The sequence below is a fragment of the Octodon degus genome, unplaced genomic scaffold (genome assembly GCF_000260255.1).
Source record: "Octodon degus isolate 3935 unplaced genomic scaffold, OctDeg1.0 scaffold00031, whole genome shotgun sequence".
Lineage (NCBI taxonomy): Eukaryota > Metazoa > Chordata > Mammalia > Rodentia > Octodontidae > Octodon > Octodon degus.
Window position 1 is genome coordinate 13,556,020 of NW_004524607.1, and position 18,431 is coordinate 13,574,450.

Consider the following 18,431-nt stretch of genomic DNA (forward strand, 5'->3'; position numbering starts at 1 on the left):
AAAAAAAAAAAAAAAAAAGAGAAAAATATGAAGAATACTACTGCCTACTACACCTGTGCACAGTAACCACACAAAATTCAAATCAGCCCCTATGGGCCTGAAACAACCCTGTGTCTTGCTGAGGGCAGGCTGGTGTCCTTCCTGTGGATGCTCTGAGCCTGGCTGCCTCTGTATGCGGGATGCACAGGGGCCACAAGATGCTTCTGTGGTGGGTGAAGCCTCAGCTGGCCTTGTCTGTCTATCTCCTCCCTCTCTCCTTCCCTCTCCCCCTTTCTCTCTGAGACAGGGTTTTGCTCTATACTCTAGGCTAGCCTGAACTCCTACGGGCTGGGGCTGGGATTACTGGCAAGTGCCATCATGCCCACCTCTGGCTTCATTTTTTGGCCCTGCTGCCCCCATGAGGAGTGGGGACAACCTGCCATGTGCCGTACCTGGTATGTCACCAAGCTGGGGTTGCACTGGACACCGAGGCGGGAGGCAGTGTGGCTTTATCCTATGCTTCTATCTGGACAGTCAGGGGACATGGTGTGGTGCAGCAGTAGTGCGCACCTATCATCTGCAAAGTGCCAGCCCCAGTGCCCATCTCTGTCCTCAAAACACAGAGGATAAGAAAACAGACCCCTCTCTGCAACTCACTTTTCTTTCACAGTCTCGAGCTTGAAGATGTGCACCGTCTCAGTGTTGCTAGACGCGGAGAGGAACATACCGTCCATACTGAAGGCCAGCGAGCAGATGCTCACACACCTGGGGGACAAGGCACATGAGAGGGGTCCCAGCTCTCACCCGTGTTCCTTTGGGACCGAGGGACAGCTCCCAGATGGGTGGACTTGGGTCTACTGATGCCCTCTCATTTCTCTCCAGCATCTGCTCAGAAACTTGAGAGAGGAATATGTTCAGGAATTTAATCTAAGTCTGAGCAATTCTGCAACATCCTTAGGTGGCCCATTTTCTTTGTAATTCCAAATAAAAGAGAATCAGGATAGTACTGAACCATCTTTAGTTGAATTAGGATGGATTTAGAATCTTAAGGCTAGTAAAAGAAAAAGCAGTACTTTGAATTACCAAAATTTTTATCATGCCAGAGAGTAAATCACAAGCTTGACATTTACACAGAGAGCACAACTTTCCACGCGCTGTTTCTACAGCGTATCTTACACATCACTGAAAAATCTCAAAGTCATTATTTCATTAATAGGAATTTTCTCCTAATCCCAGAAATGTAAGGTACCATTTATAAAAGTTGTTTGGGAAGGTTTCATTCAATTCAATAGATTTTTACAGAGTATTTACAACCTATCACCCCTGTACCTAAGCCCGAGGGGTAAATAAGGCAGGGGCAGTGGGGCCTTGATGGCACTGATGTGGGCGGCACACATGTGTAGATGTTAAGTGTGTTAGAAAGAACAAGTCAGTTTCTGGCGAAGTGCAGAGCAATGAGATGTCACTGCACGGGGGTCTAGCTGAGGTCTCAAAAAGTAGACCCCATATGAAGCTGGCCAGGGGACAGTGTTGTGGGACACAGGGAGCCACCTCTGCTCTGCTGCTGAGGACCTGGGCATCCTGTGAGGCTGAACGGGACAGGAGGAGGGAGGACAGGTAAGGTAGGCACAGGACTATGGGCCTGTGGTGGAGCGGCATAGCTTAAAGGTAGAGGGGCAGCAGAAAAGGTTTTGGATGGGCTACCACCTAACTATACGGGCATCTTTTGTCAAGGTCAGATGAACAGGGTCAGGGGACATGGCCGTTGGGGAGGAGGGGTGGGCACAGTGGGCCAGTCAAGGGAATCTGCCTGGTCAAAGTCATCTGCCAGTGGAGAAATAGCTGGCAGGTGGTGGGGGCAGAGACGGAGCACAGGCATGCACTAGGTCTGCACTGAGAGGTGGGCAAGGGACCAGCGGGTTTCCCCAAAGTCCTGGGCCCCTGGCTCCCCGTCCATGCAGGGGATCCCTAGCATGTTTTCATGAGAGTGCGTTCTACCTGCCCTGACCAAACTGACTGTGAATGCTGGTGAGCTATCCCAAAGGGTAGATGGCTTTGTATTTAACCAGAACCTCCCTGCTGTTCCTTCAAGTCATACTTGTTGGATCACAGATAACTAAAACCAAAATCCAGATACAACCTCCACAGTCAGTCCAGGGAATTACACACTTTACCTCTTTACTCCTCTCCGGAACTCAAAAAGCTTTTGTCCCTCTGGAATGGAAAATACCCTAATCACGGTCCCCTGCAACAGATAAAGAAAAAAAGCAGACTTTAAACTGAGTAAATAGGGGCTGGAGAGATGGCTCAGTGGTCTAAAGCACCTACTTGAAACAAGCTTGGCAAAGCACAGGGACCGCGGTTCGATCCCCAGCACCACATGCCAGCCAGACCCACCCCCTGGTGGGCTGAGCTGGCCACACACATACACAATAAATAAATGTAATAAATAAAAATAAATAAATATTTAAAAAAAAGAGTTCTTCTTTATTAAAAAAAAAATAAACTGAGTAAATAGATCTTTTCTATTTTGTGTATCAGACAACAAATAAACCTTGTGGCCCATTTCCACTGCAGTGCTGTCCTGAGAGAAGCTGGGACCCTTGGCTCCCAAGTCTATTATATAGGGCCCTAAAGCCCCACATAGTGGCACATACCCAGCAGCACACCTGCCCGTCAGTCTACTTAATTTAGTGTTATTCTAAACAGAACAGCCTGGAAGCCTAAAGTGGAATGTAAGACATTTAAACTGTTAGAATTTTTTAGCTGGAAATTTTACCTGGCTGCGTTAGAAGGAGTGAATCCAAAATTAACAAACTGATAAAACATTAAACTTTCACTGCAGAGCCCGGTGAGTGGCAGCACTTTCCTGCTTACAGTGCACAGCCTGAAGAGCTTTGCATTCCTCATGTATATTTTCCTTCCCTCAAGCAAGTTAACAGGAGTTGTGCATGAATGAGACAGAACATGAACATGTGCGCGAATGAGTAAGAATCTGAAGCCAAGAAGAAAAGAGGACAGGACTTCCAACATGAGACTATTAAAAGGCTTCAGTTAAGCACTGGCATTAAAAGAACACAAAAAGAAATAGATGGGCAAACAGAATACAACCTTGCAACAACCCACATTTCAGATTTGTGGTATAGGAGAACCTCACAGCAGTTGGAAGGTTCAGACTGTTAAATATAAGGAATACTTTACATGTTTATAAATAGCATGAAAAGGGCATTACCACCCTAAATGCAGTGCACAAAGAGCTGTTTACCTAACACACAGTGGACCAGGGAGGTGACACAGTGCAGCCTGATGCAGGTCATTTACAAAAATGGGGCAGAAGAACAGTGGTTTCCTCTGGATGCAAGGATACCACTGAGTAATTCTTCTAAGTAGAGGGACATGATGTTTTATGTGAGCATATGCAAAAGTAGCCAAAGTGAAGGCTTCTTTACACCTTAAACCCAGAGCCCTTGCACTGAGATACATCCCTGGCCCTTTTTTAAAAATGTATTTGGTACAGGGTCTCAGTACGCAGCTCAGACTCATAGTGATTCTCCTGCTTTCAGTCTCCCGAGTGATTACAGGCCTGTGCCACCATGCTTGGTCTCAGTGCACAGGGGTGTGTGTGTGTGTGTGTGTGTGTGCGCACGTGCGTGCGCAGCATGTCAGCATGTGGTACCCAGGACCAAACCCCGGTCCTTGTACTTGCCTAAGCAAGTGTTTAGTCTGCTGAGTTATCTTGCCAGGCTTCCCTGGCCCTTTTTTAAGACCAAGAGTCACTAAATTGACCTCAAACTTGTGACTTCTGCCTCATCCTCCCAGACTACTGGTATTAGGGAGGTAGGCCACCAACAGCAATCTACTATGTCATAGTAGTAAGGGCTGCTTGGGGACATGATACCAAGTTCCTTGAAAGCAGGATTAAGTTGCATGCCTCAGTGGCCTGGCCCCAGAACACAGTAGGCCTGTGAAGGCCCAGTGATACAATCTCACAAACAGGATTCTGTTTAAGCACAATGAAGTATGGTTTCCTTATGATCTTGAAAAAATTATTCTATTTTTAGTGGCTTTGAAATTCCACTCATTGCTTTTAAGGACTAAGCGTTAATAAGAAACATAATAGCAAGACTTTAATTATGGGGTACTGACTTCACACTCCCAAGTGTAGCTAGCAAGGGGATGTGGGCTGGTCAGGCACTCAGGTGTGCAACCTTGGCTGCATATGAAATACATAATGTTTACAACTAACAAAACTTCCTTTGCAATATATTTTAATTATTAAATTATCTTGATAAAACAACACAAGCCCAAGTTTAGTAAGAAAACTTACACATCTGCTTAATAAGAATAGATACTTCCCAGGTGCACAGGTGCAGGCAGGCTGAAATGGAATAGACAGGCTGCTTTGCTTCACTTGCCCAGGGGCACAAGAGCTTCAGTAAGCCACTGGGCTCAAAGGCAGCACTGCTCTGGCCCTTCCCTGACAGTGTCTTGTCACCCAAAGTTCCTGCAGTAATGCTGAGCCATTGAGTTAGACGAATGCCAGGTTTATGATCTGTGGGACTGTAGGTGGCTACACCTGGCTACTAGCAAAGAAAGGAGTCAGGCTTAGAGTCCAATTCTGACAGTGCCCAATGGGATGAGCCCGGGCAGCTGCTCTGAGCCCTTGGGATAAAATGAGATGCTCTGCTGGGATCAGGTAGCATAAGGGATACAAGGAGTCCCTGGGAAACGGGACTGAGGGAGAGTTGACTTGGGAAGGGAGGCTGATTTAGGACTTCAGGGGGAGGAAAATGAAAATTCAAGTGCAAATACAGAAAGGACTGCTGTTCAGAAAAGAACAAGAAAATAAACTCGATTTCCAACAGACAAAACAGCAGGGGATGGAGCTCTAGAGAAAGCAGGAAAACTATGGAAGATGAGGTGACAGTCTAAGTCTGGAAGAGCATGAGGGCCTGCTAGAGTCACAATGACCTCTGGCCAAAAGGACGTTACAGCTGATGTTCTGTTCTGTACATGGAGGTGTGTAAAAGAGGCTGCACTGCAGCCAGGTGGGTGGTACACACCTGTAGTCCTGGGACTCGGGAAGGTAAGGCAGGAGGATCATTGTGTGAGTTCAAGACCAGCCTGGGTGCTTACCTGGTAAGCGCAAGGGCCTGAGTTCAATCCCCGGTTCCACAAAAAAAAAAAAAAAAAAAAAAAAAAAGTGAGTTCAAGCCCAGCCTGGACTGCGCAGAGGCCCTGTCTCAAAAAGACGACGAAGAAGGAAGAAGGAAGGAGAAGGAAGAAGGAAGAAGGAAGAAGGAAGAAGGTAGTATTGACTCAAACAGCAACTCTTCAATTAGGATTTGGGACCTGCAGCATGGGGATAAGAGAAATCCTGAGGACACAGACTTCCCGTAGCACCACAGTGGGGGGACCCAAAAGAACGCAGGCTTCCGGGAGAAGGCTGTGTGCGCAGTGCTTGTTGATGCTGGGCACAGTGTACTCCCTGTACCTGCCTCAGTGCTCAGAATGCATCCGAAACACAGACTGTGACAGCAAAGTGACCTTAAGCCCTGAGTGCAAGTGAGGACAGCCACTGCTCTACCCTTGTTATAGTGAGACTGCTGGCCCTGCATAAATGATGGGGGTCTGTGCGCCTTCTGGGAAATTCCTTCCCTAGGTCTGCAGAGATGTCTGCGTTATGTGTTCTCAGTAATATACCTGTGGACTAAATAATGCAAGAGCTTATAAAATCAGTCAATTATATTAAACCTGTCTGTCCTTTATTGTTGGTTCTTAGTCTGAACAGAAATGACTTCAAAACTCTGGGCATGGTGGCCCATGCCTATAATCCCAGCACTTGGGAGACAGAGGCAGGAGGATCGCTGGGAGTTAAGAGGCTAGCCTGAACTATATAAGTAAGAACCTGCACCCCAAACAAAAACTCTTCCTCCCCAAACAAACTGGTTTGTAGACAGCACCTCAATGCATTTTGTTCAGAACAGTACTTAAACAGCCCTATAATGTGAACATTAGCCCTAGAGATGGGCCCCAGCAATATCACATTTCAGGCAGGCTCACTTCGAGTAAAGTTCATATTGTACACTTCTTGAAATCTAAATGTTGATTCACTTAAAAGAAAAAAGTAGCCAGGTGTGATGGCCTATACATGTAGTTCCAGCTACTTAGGAAGCTGAGGTAAGAGTATTGCTTGAAGAGTCTGAGAGCCCTGGCAACATAGTAAAACTATCTCAAAACTGAAAAACAAAAATCAAACCTCCCTAAACCAAATAAAGCCAAAAGGTCACCCTTTCCCTTTAGTACTAGAAATTGAACTGAGGACCACTGCATCAATCTACAGCCCTAGCCCTTTCTATTTTGAAATAGGGTCTCAATAAGTCCCTAAACTGTCTAGGCAAGGCTTGAATTTGAGATTGTCCTCTGTCATCCTCTTATAGAGCACTGGGATTATAGGCTTGTGCCACTTCACCTGGCAAAGCTGCATCATTTAAAGCCACAAATTCTTACTGGAATTCTTAGATTAACAATTGGAAATTCACAGCCTGAGCATGGTGGTACACACATATAATCCCAGCACTGTGGGAGAAGGATGCTAAGTTCTACTCCATCCTGGGCAACTAAGACCCTGTTTCATAAAAGAAAAAAAAATGAAAAGGACACTGAAATGTGTTCAGATCAGCTGTCTTTGACTTTTTTTTTTGGCGGAGCCGGGGATTGAACTCAGGCCCTTGCGCTTGCCAGGGAAGCGCTTATTCCACTAAGCCATCTCCCCGGCCCCTTGTCTTTGACTTTTTACACTTCTCCTTATTTTCTAAACTCTCTACCATAGGACATGAACATCACAGTATGAAGACACACCAAAAGTGGCCTGGCTGTGCAGTTTTACCTCCTCTGTGCCCTTCTGTGTTTCCCACGACAAGTCTATGCATTTCCTTGCCAGACAATGGCTTGGTGCCAAAGTGTGGACAGTGAACACCCCCCAAGGCTATGTGCTGAATGACGGTGCTGCTGCTGAGTGCCCAAAGCGTAAGAGGCGGGGCCTGGTGGGAGGAAGTGAGATCTGTGTGCTGTCATCCTGCTCTGGCTGTCCGAAGGTGAGCAGCTGTGCTCTGCCCTGCACCCTGTGCTCAAGCGTTCTGCATGCTCCTGCCAGCTTGAACCACAAGTGGTACATATGTGACTATGTTGCAAAGCACCAGTCACCACAGACTCAAACTGTAGCCTGAGGCATTCTCCTTAGAAGACAGTTTGTGGCTGGGAGAGAAAGTGGACTCACACACATTCCCTCACTCCTCGGCAGCTGACCAGTTGGCTTCTACAAGGGTGCATTACAGAAACCTGTCCAATACACGAGTGTGTGCAGAGTTGAGGCCTTCAACCCACTTTAATCTGGTCTATAGCAGACCTACCTTCTCAGAAGCAGTGGCAAGTTTGGTTCCACTTGCATCAAAAGCCAGGGCTGCTAAGGGACTGTCGTGAGCTGGGATCATGTTTGCAGCTCTCTGAAATGGGAAACAGACAAAATGGCTGCCATGCACGAAAGCCCACGCCCTGTGCTGCAGTCTGGCCAGTAGGCCAAAATGCCACCACTACCCGTTTGGTCAGAAAAACCCCTAAATCCACCTAACTAGGTTGGGGCTATGGAAATGCTGCTTAGTGTCTAAAAGGCACAAAGCATTTTCTCTATCAAGGTTTCCATACTCCACAGGCACCCCCTGTAGGAGCTCGGCACTCAGGCACCCACAGAGGCACCTTCAATCAGCCCTGCTCCACCACCCAGAGGAGCAACGACAACTGTGCTGTGCAGTTGGGCTAAAGATGCCAAACACTCAAGGTGGCATTTTGCAGAAAAAAACACAGTTTAACATATCCTCATGGATTGTACACTGCCAGTGTTTATGTGTGACTGTTCCACTGGGGGTCTGGTGTCACCGGTGTACAAATGGATCTAATCACTTTGATCCATAGTTTTGCTAATGAATTTAACAAGACAGTCACATATGTATCACCTGTGGTTCAAGCTGGCAGGAACACAACATGTCCAAATCAGAGCTGCCTAGCAGTGAGACATGAATTATGGTCCCATTGAGAAACTGTTGAAGAAATTACAGAAGAAATCTCACCAAGTTAATGGTGTCGAAGACCTGCACCTCTCCGATGGTGGCACTCCCTGGGTATGCCAAGTAGCAGTTGTCATTATTTATTGACAGCGCACACAAGCCTGTAATAACGCATGGACAACAGGTACAAGGCAAATCTGAGAGGACGTTTCTGGCTGTTGACTGTAATTTAGCATTTATTTTTAAAAATGTACAAACAAAATACCATTCAGATAAGCTATAGCATTTTTAAAAATTTAATAGCCCAAACCACCTTAGGTAATGTCAATTCTATAAATAGGTAAGAGGCCTTCACTTTGAAATGATCAGTAATCTCAATACTTAAAGCAGAATAAACCAATGAGTATATACTGGCTGCTGATCAGCTTCCATAGAAAGCTGACTGGTTTAAAACCAAATTTCGAAAAATCTGTCTCATCCATGGAACCTATATTAAGGGGAAAAAAAAAAAAATCTCTCACCTATAGTTACTTTTTTTTTTTTTGAGGCAGCCAGGCCAGAGAAGAGGTCCCTGTCTTGCTCAGTCATTAGGTTGCCCAGGATGGCCAAACACTGCAGCCCTCCTACCTTAGCCTTCCAGAGTGCTGGGATTACAGGTGTATGTCATCGTGCCCAGCATCCGAAAGCTGATTTTAAAAAGCAAAATCAGAAAGATTCTTGCAAACAAATTTACCTGCAGGGTTGGGGGGGGTCTCCCTGATGGTGTGCAGTACCTTCATGTCCCGAATGTTGTGTATGTAGAGAGACTCTTCCAGGCACACAATGAGCCTCTAGAAAGAACACAGAAAATCTAACATGAAAAAAACATCCACTACAATATGTGTCCCTGGTTCTCTATTAACCAAGTCCTAGATTAAGACACTCTCTATTCCTCCAGCACACCAAGCAGCCTGGATGTTCCAGGCTTGGGATGCAGAAGGCTTTCTAGTGCTGGGGGTAGGGTGTTGTGGTACACAGTTGAGGATTTTTAACTGTTGTACTTCACTATCATGCTGAACTACAGGGAAAGTGGGCTTTGGAGAGATTTGATAAAGGCAAGCTGCTTTTAAAAACTGATAGTAGGCTGGGTGTGGTGTGTACACTTATAGTCCCAGCACTTGGGAGGCTGACGCAAAAGGATTGCTCCAAGTATTGAGGTCAGTCTGGCATACACAGTGAGTTCAAGGCCAGCCTGAACTACATAAATGAGACCCTGTCTCAAAACAAAACAAACAAAACCAAATCATAAAAACTGCTATTGAGCCAGGTGTGAGGGCACATGCTTGTAATCCTAGCATTCAGAAAGCTGAAGCAGGAGGACATTGTGAATTCAGAAACCAGCCTAAACCACACAGCAAAACTACTGTTTCTAAAACAAACAGTGGGCTGGGGAGATAGCTCAGTAGAATAAGCGCTTGCCTGGCAAGTGCAGGATCCTGAGTTCAATCCTTGGTACCACAAACAAAACAAAACATAAAAAATGATACTAAATGAAGAATGGGTAAAATAAAAGTAAAAGCCTAGGACTTTCTTAAAAGTATAAAATTTTATTCTGCATGCAGATTTTGCTGTAAGTTCTTGCTCATTTTACAGAAAATGCATGTAGACTTAGTGGATCCATTGAGGGAATATTTCATGCAAGAAAGAGAACCTGGCATGCACACAGTTTTTGTTGGACTGGAAGGAACATTTTTGTATCTTAAATTTTTAAAATCTTTAAGCTATCATATGTTACAATTTCCCAGTTTAATCAATTTTGTCAGTTAACAGACCAAACAGGTTCTAATGAGGCTTCTCTTAGTGAGAGGGCTAGCTGTGTCCAGTGCCAACCAGAAGCCAGCTCCAGCCAGAGTGCACACTCTGTTCCTGGGGCTGAGTCAGCCCTCCCTGCAGAGTGCGCAGTGCTGCTGGACCTGGGAGACACAGACCTCATGGGCCGAGCTTCTGCACTGTGTGCTCACCTGAGCCAGGGGAGGCTCCTGGAACAAACCCAAGAGCTGAACACCAACTCTGTGCTGGGTGTCCTCCTAGATTTTGGGGAATATACAGGTCAAACTGACAATTTAATAGAGGAAAAAAGTCTAATAGATTTTTTAAAGTAACATTTATAAAAAAGTAAAAAAAAATCTGGGTATCTCTGGATGAGCAAATGGACAGGCAGAAAGCTGGTAAGACTTGTGTCTTTAAATGGGTGAGGCAGCCTGGCAGGGCAAGGGTAATGTCATGGATGTGAAAGCTGGGATGAACTGCTGAGGAGTGAACAGCATAATCAGTCTCCGGCTACAGGCTGCACAGCACAGGGATGGACAGCTGGTAAAAACCGCAAGGTGGGAGCAACTGTTCTGCCCTGGAAGCAGTGGAGGAAACAGCCAGGCCAAGCTGGAAGTAGGGCGATAGGGAGCAGTGTACACTGAGATACACACCAGAGCCACACTCACCTGCCTGTTCAGCTTTACAGCTAGGATTGTGTTGGAGTAGCTATAGTTACAGATCTCAGTCCCCTTCTTAAAATGGCAAACCTTCAGCTTCCTGGGAGCTTTGAGGCTAACGATGGCCACTAAGCTGCTGGAGAAGAGTCTTTCTACAATGCACACATCTTCAGTGTCAGCTGAAACCAAAACCAAAAATACATGTGGATACATGCATCTTTGAGTTGACAAAATCCACCTGCAGACACAAATGCATTCCTAAGTGACACTTAAAGCAGAGACTAGCAGGCCCTTGAGGTCCCAAGATAGCTCAAAGAGGAGGAAATTCTGATTTTCTGGAGTCCCAGGAATGATGCCACTATGGACACTGATCATGCTTCTATGTGAAGATAAGTTATAGAACTACTTAAAAGGATTCCTTTAATAAGCTCTTCTGTTGCTGGTTAGAGGACTTAAAACGCAATTGTTAGTTCAGAAAACCAAACTAATAGATGAAGTGACAGAACAAGATGTAAGGGCTCATTTTACTAAGGCATGAACTGCAGAAGCTTTTACAATTATTATTAATTTTTTTTTGTGTGTGGTACCAGGGATTGAACTCAGGACCCTGCACTTGCCAGGCAAGCACTTATCTCCCTGGGCTTCACTATGATTTTTAAGATGTACAATGGTGCTAAAGGGACAGCATTTGGTAGAAACTAACTTCTGACTTTGCATCTTTTCCTGGGCTGGTGACATGCAGGACCACACTGATGGTTGCTGGGCCTCAGTAGTGAGCCATAGTCCCAGTCACCCCTAGGACCACCAGGAAAGCAAGTAACCCACTGGCTGTGGGTGTACCCCATAGGACACTGTGCTGCTGTGGGTGGCATTCAGTAGGTCACAATAAGTACAGTTCCATTTTTCCTATTTTTAAACCAGGATGGGTCTGTTGGGATGCAACATCATTGTATGTGAAGGAGTATTTCTAAGCAAGAGCATAGTAGCAATCTATTCAATATGGATTTGATGAGTAAATGAGCTGAGCACTGGCTTAGGTACTAACAAAATCATGTGAACTGAGGCAGACATAGCCTAAATGCCACAGCACATATTTGTTTAAAAAAATAAAAATAAAAAAGGCATGATGGCACACAATTGTAATCCTAGCACTTTGAGTAGGCTGAGGCAGGAGCATCACTGTGGAGTTTGAGACCAGCCTGGGCTACATAGAGAGTTCAAGTCCAGCCTGAATGGAAGAGGTAGTAAAATCAAGCACAGGATTCTAAGCTCATCACAGTTTATCCCATCACTTCTACCTACCTACATGATAAAATCATGTTCCCTCCTTCCTACAGCAGTGTACATACCTTTATTTCAAGGATCAAAAGCAACTTGCTTAGAAAGTGGTTGGGGGGGGGGGAAGAGATGGCTCAGTAGAATAAGTGCTTGCCTGGCAAGCACAGGGGCCTGAGTTCAATCCCTGGCTTAAAAAAAAAAAAAAAAAAAAGTGGTTGGGGGTGCCTGGGGGCGTCTCAGAGCAGGCACCCCTCTACCAGGTGCTGCCTTCCCATGAAGGGCACAGGTGGTCCTGCTGCTCCATTCTGGGGGCAGAGGTCTTCGGATATGGCTCCAACAGGGCAGGGCTCTGGAGCAATGGACACAGGACCAGAATGTCAACTACATATGGCTCAAAGAACCTCTCTAAAACTAGACAGGTGTTTTCTGATGCCCCTTCCCCTGGAAATCCATGTGGATGCTGGCTGTGACAAGACCAAGGGGAGGTAGGGTATCAGGAGAGCTGGGAGCTAGTCCCCAGCCCTGGGGCACTGCATGGGTAAGAGACTGGGCCTTCTTCATCACTGCTGGTCACCTCTAGGAGCTTCCTCCCACCCCTTGCAGTGAACCTGCTCTATCTACAAGTTTTCCCAAGTGTTAGCTAAGCTGTATCTCATGCCCTCACACCAGTTCCCATGGGGCATCCAGTTCCTGTGATGGTGAATCTCTTAAGAGTTTTCAATGATATAAACAACCCATAGTGGCAGGCATGCCACAGGTTGGCCACCACTGATCTAGGTACGGGGCTCTGCTGGGGAAGAGACATGCCTGGCTGTGCCCCAGCCTAACACTGCCCAGCAGGGAGGAGCAGCTTCTCAGATACTGGTGCGGAAGAGCGGACTCAGTGGGTAGATGAGAGGTATTCCTTAAAGTCCTCAAACACTACTTTAGAAACCAAACTCTTAAACTGCAATGTTATCTAAAAATAGGCCACTTTTGTGACATAGTGAAGTCCTATTATCCCAGGGGCTGTATCTAAGAAGCTTTGGCTGCAGTTCAACTGCTTTTACTCTGATATCTGCACTGGGAAGGCAACAATACAGGTACCTCGTTGAGTACTATGAGTGCAATGGTGACCCAGGGGAGTTCCTGGAAAATCAGGTTAAAAATCAGATTCTGCTAGCAGGCAGAACTAGCTAGCAGGCCTGGCATAAGTTTTCTCAATGGCAAGGTAGGAAGGAGCTGGATTCACAGCTTTATTAACTCTAAGACTGGAAAAACCTGGTGCATACAGAACTGTTTATTAAAAGTAAATTTTTGGGGCCGGGGAAATGGCTCAGTGGAATAAGCGCTTCCCTGGCAAGTGCAAGGACCTGAGTTCAATCCCCGGTTCCGCCAAAAAAAAAAAAAAAAAAGTAAGTTTTTCTCAAATTCATGAATCTCCTAAATTAAACCAGTGGTGAAAAGATCTTATTTCCAAATACATTGATCTTCTTTGTTCCAATTCTGTATCTGTAAATCTCTTATCTATGCTAAAGTTTATTTATAATCCCAATATCAATATTCATGGGGTTTTTCTAGTCATTCGTAGACATATGCAGAATGGTGACAGATGGGGGAGGCTCCACACTGCACATTCCTAGTCAAGGGCTGGACCATCAAGGAAAGGCAAAGAAGGCAGGAGAACTCAGGCAGTGACTATAGAGGGCAAGCCGGAGAAGAGCAGGTTCCTGGAGAGGGGCTTCAAGGACAGCTATGGTCAAAGTAGTCATGTTTTCTAGCTACTAGATTCACTGATAGGACAGACACTGCAGTACAGACAGGTCACCAAGGAGATGGGTGCAGATGCAGGGCGGGGCCCCTTGGAGGAGAGGGAAGAAGCTCCCTGGGAAAGTATCTGACCCCTCTGGAGCAGGAGGAGGTCCTGGCTTGGAGGCTCACAAAGGTAGGTGGAAATTTCCCAAGTAAAGGTGGCCTGAGACTGACACGGCAAAGGATACACCGTCAGAATCACTCGGGGGGGCTGGTGAGATGGCTCAGTGGTCTAAAGCACCTACTTAGAACAAGCTAAGCTAAACAAAGCACAGGGACCGCGGTTCAATCCCCCAGCACCACATGCCAGCCAGCCCTGCCCCCTGGCGGGCTGAGCAGGCCACACAATAAATAAATAAATAAGAATCACTCGGGGCCAGGGGCCATCTGTAGGACTGTGAAGTATCTCATCAGCCAGAGATCATTCAATCATACCAGTTCAACAGAAGCAGGCATCTCATTCTAAGATTCAAGAACTTTCTCATTAAAAAAAACAAATTTAACATATGAATAGGAAGCAACTTCTTTAATAGATCAGGGGCATTTATGAAAAATCTACAACTAACACACACTATATGTATCTTCTTTTTGAGATCACCATCCCAGGGAGGAGGCCAGGGTGCCTACTTTCCTCACTCTGTGCTGGAGGTGTTTCACATACTGCAACAGGGACAGAGTAAGGAAGGAAAACACATGGATCAAGAAAAAAGCCATTAAACTGTCCCTATTGTAATCTTTAGGAGTCTACAAAAGCAACTATTAGCAAGGCAATGCATATAGGACTAAAACACAAAAATGAGGCTGGGGTGTAGCTCAGTGGTAAAAACTTGTCTAGTGTGTCCAAGGCCCTTGATCCACTCCAAACCAGACCAAGAAAAAAAGAGACTATTTTGTACACCAGCAGCAAGTAATGTGGAAATGAAATTTTAAAAAAATCAATCCTGCCAAACTCAAAATTATTATATATTCTAAATTTAATAAAAGATACAAGCCTGGCTGGGTGTGGTAGCACATGCCTGAAATCCCAGCACTTGGAAGGCTGAGGCAGGAGGATTACTTTGAGTTTGAGGCCATCCTAGACTACATGAGTGGGTTCAGGGGGAGCGAGACCCTGTCTCAAAAAAAAAAAAAAAAAAAAAAAAAAAAAAAGAAAGAAAGAACAAACGAAACGAGACCCCTATATCAAAATCCACAATATACCACTAAGGCAAACTGAAAAATAGTTAAATGAAAAAAGAGAAGGGCTGGAGATAGTGCTCAGTGGCATAAATGCCGATCCTCAGTAGCAAAAAAGAAAAAAAAAAAACGAGCAAAACAAAAAAACCAAAGATACCAGAGATGTTCATGGATTGGAAATTGAGTATTCTCTAGCTTATCAATTCTCCTCAATTTGATCCCTATGTCCAATACAATCTTTATACTCTCAGCAAGCTTTTTTATGCACTGAAAGTGAATTTAAAATTGTATATGCAAAAGCAAAGGACCTAGCATATCTAAGTCTATCTCAAAAAAGATCAAAGTTGAAGACTGACAAATAGATCAAGGGATGAGAATAAAGAACCCAAAAGTAAATTCACGTACAGGACTGCTGTTAAGCAAAAAAACTAGTCTTCGTAAGGAAAGCAAATTTTTTCAACACATAGTGATGGAATAGGAATGCATAAGGAAACTACTCTTGATTTATACCTCACAAGACATATACAAAAATTAATTTGAGATGTATCAGTGACCTAAATATGACAGAGCTTTTATGTATAGTTAAAACTACAAAGCTTTTAAAGAAAGCTAAAAAAAAAATAGCTCTAAGACTTGAGAGTAGGCAATGAATTCCTAGACAGGACACAAGAAGCAAAAAACATTAGTCTCCAGGAAAATGCCGATTAAAATCATAATAAGGGCTGAAGAGTGTGTGTGTGATGCCTGGGTTCCAGTTTTAGCACTGTGCATGTGCACGGATGCATGCGCACACACACACACACACTACACACCACACACTAAAATGATAGCAGCAATGTCCAAACTGAGTGAGAACACTGAAGCCTTAGGATGTGCAAGTCGGGATGGTGGGAACACAAATGGCAGAGCCTCTTGGGGAAGACCGGTTGCTTGTGAAATCAGCATGCACTAGCCAACAGTGCTGTAGGACAATTATCCAGACAACCATAACACATGCATATGAGGCTACACAACATATACCCGGATGCCTCAGGAGCAGACATGTGTGCTCACACAGCATGTACTGGCACTGAGACACAACACAGATGTGCTTCCAAAGATTATGCTGAGTGAAAACTGCTGTGCCAACCTCAAGTTCTAGCCAGGCACGGGTAAAGGACAGTAGAAACAAGGCATGCCCTGGCTGCCTCTGCAGGTGGAGGGAGGCTGTGAAGAGCTTTGCAGAACAATGGTGAGCCCTGATCTGGTGCAGCCCCTAGAGGTGCGGGCACTTCTCAAAACTCACTGCACATTCCACCGTGTATAAATTTTACCCTATGAGAAAAACATGAAAATGATCAACCCTACTTAGGTATACTTGAGGCATGCTTTAGGAACTTTGTCCTGGTGCCTGCAATGTCACAGTGAAGTGGGTGGTGGGCAAGTGATGAGAGTAGATCTAGGGAAATGCTAGCAACACATTCTGAATAATATAGAGGTGGGTGTGAGCTGAAAAGTGCTTTCAATTTTCATGTGTGCTTACAAATGTCCATTCATAAAATTTCTATTAGCGAGCCTCAATGTAGGCAGAGAAGGCAAAGGATTAATGGATTAAGGTAGTGGTGTCCAGCGTTCTGCATGAGTGCCACAGTGCGTTTACTGTTATCACTGAGAACTCTAAAAGGTTCGCCATCACTGGTTAGTGTGTCTGCTCAGCTACCCTACCCTGCTGGGTCTTCAAGCTGGCTTTCCTGAAATTTTTAATGAAAAAAATAGAGTAGATATCTTTCAGAATTAATTTTTTTTTAGGACTGGGGAGATAACTTAGTGGCATAAGCACCTGCCTCACAAGCACAAAGCCCCAAGTTTGAACCTGGGAACCAAAAAAATCTAGGACAGAATTATTATTATTATTATTATTATTATTATTATTATTATTATTATTTTAAATTGGCACATGGTGTAGAGGCATGAAAGTTCTGTTTTGTTTTGTTTTTTTGGTCCTCTTTGGTGCCAAGGACCGAAGCTAGGGCTTCCAGCTTGCTAGGCAAGTATTCTACCACTGAGCCAAATCCTCAGCCCGAGGCAGGAAATTTTTTTATTTTTTTAAATGTTTTTGTACAGGGACTACAGGGTCTTACTACACAGATCGTACTTGTAGTGATCCTTCTGTTTTCAGCCTCCCAAGTGCTTAGATTATAGGCATGCACTGTCTCAGCTTGCCCGGGGGGGTGGGGGGGCAGGGAGAGCAGGGCACACTGGGGATCAAACACCAGCCCCTGTGCTTGCCTAAGTAGGAGCTTTAGTTCACTGAGCTATCTGGCTGGCCCTTGGAAAGTTTTTCTTTTCTTAAAAATGACTATTATTCACAAAAAGTAACAGTGAAATGAATTTCCACATATCTACAACCTAGATTTCACAAACACTACATTCACCTACTATACTGTGGGTGAATCTGCATTCATGCCAAACAACACCAAAGTAGGAGAATACAACACTGAAAAACAATTAACATGGGAAATGAAAAAAAAATTCCTGGTCCTAGAGAACAGAGAAGCCTTATATGAGAGAGAAGACTGATATGCCTGAATACACATAAATGCAAGACCAAGATGGGTGTGGTGGTGCATAACTGTAATCCCAGCACTTAGGAGACTGAGGCAGGAGGATCACTGCTAGTTGGAGGTCAGCTGAGGCTACACAGCGAGCTTGAGGCTCTCTGGAATATAACAGCAAGACCTTGTCTCAAAAACAAAAAACAGGGGGCTGGGGAGATGGCTCAGTAGAGTAAGCACTTGCCTGGCAAGTGCAAAGGTCCGAGTTTAATCCCTGGTTCTGTCAAAAAAACCAAACCAAACCAAACCAAACCAAACCAAACCAAACCAACAACAACAACAACAACAAAAAACCCCAAAAAACCAGGACCAGTGAGATAGCTCAGTGGACTAAGTGCCTGTTTAGGAAAGCACAGGGACTAGGGTTCGTTCCCTAGTACCACATGCTGTGTTGGCCCTATCCCTGGGGCACACTGAGCTAAGTAGCCATGAGTCCAGGTGTGATAGTGCATGCCTGTAATCCCAGTGCTTCGGAGGCTGAAAACAGGAGGATCACTATGAGTCTGCTTGTGCCTGCCTAGTGAGACCCTGTACCAAATACATACTTTTTTTTTTTTTTTTTTTGCAGTACTGGGGAATGAACTCAGGCCCTTGCACTTGCCAGGCAAGCACTTATTCTACTGAGCTATCTCCCCAACCCCACAAATACATAAATTAACAAACAACCTTTGGGGACTGGGGTGATAGCTCAGTAGAGTAATTGTTTGCCTGGCAAGCACAAGGGCCTGAGTTCAATCCCTGGTTCTGGGAAAAACAAAAAACAACCAACCTCCTAAGTGCTGAAATTACAAGTGGCAAATTTGTTCTAAAGACTCTTCCTTTCTCTCTCTTTTTTTTTTTTTTTGGCAGAACTGGGGATTGAACTCAGGCCCTTGTGCTTGCCAGGCAAGTGCTTATTCTACTGAGCCATCTTCCCAGCCCCACTAATATGTTTTAGATAGTAAGAGACAATCCAATGGAAAAACAGGCAAAGAAAACAATCAACTTAAAAAACAAATAAAAGCAAATGAAGAATGTGCATGAGTTCAATTTCAGTTGATTCAAGGATTATCAGTAATCAAGGCAAATGGATATTTTAAAAA

General features: G+C 44.9%; 1 protein-coding gene across 7 annotated transcripts in view; it reads right to left on the minus strand.

The window, feature by feature from the left end:
- Positions 1-18,431, minus strand: part of Wipi2 (WD repeat domain, phosphoinositide interacting 2) — a 40,176-nt gene that overhangs the window by 3,992 nt on the left and 17,753 nt on the right. For all 7 annotated transcript variants that reach the window (XM_023713422.1, XM_023713418.1, XM_004629604.2 and 4 more), the window contains 6 exons: positions 10,520-10,689; positions 8,776-8,872; positions 8,106-8,203; positions 7,392-7,484; positions 2,154-2,224; positions 637-744 (listed from right to left, as the gene is read on the minus strand). In XM_023713422.1, the coding sequence (XP_023569190.1) occupies positions 637-744; positions 2,154-2,224; positions 7,392-7,484; positions 8,106-8,203; positions 8,776-8,872; positions 10,520-10,689 (637 nt within the window). The remainder of the gene's footprint in view (positions 1-636; positions 745-2,153; positions 2,225-7,391; positions 7,485-8,105; positions 8,204-8,775; positions 8,873-10,519; positions 10,690-18,431) is intronic.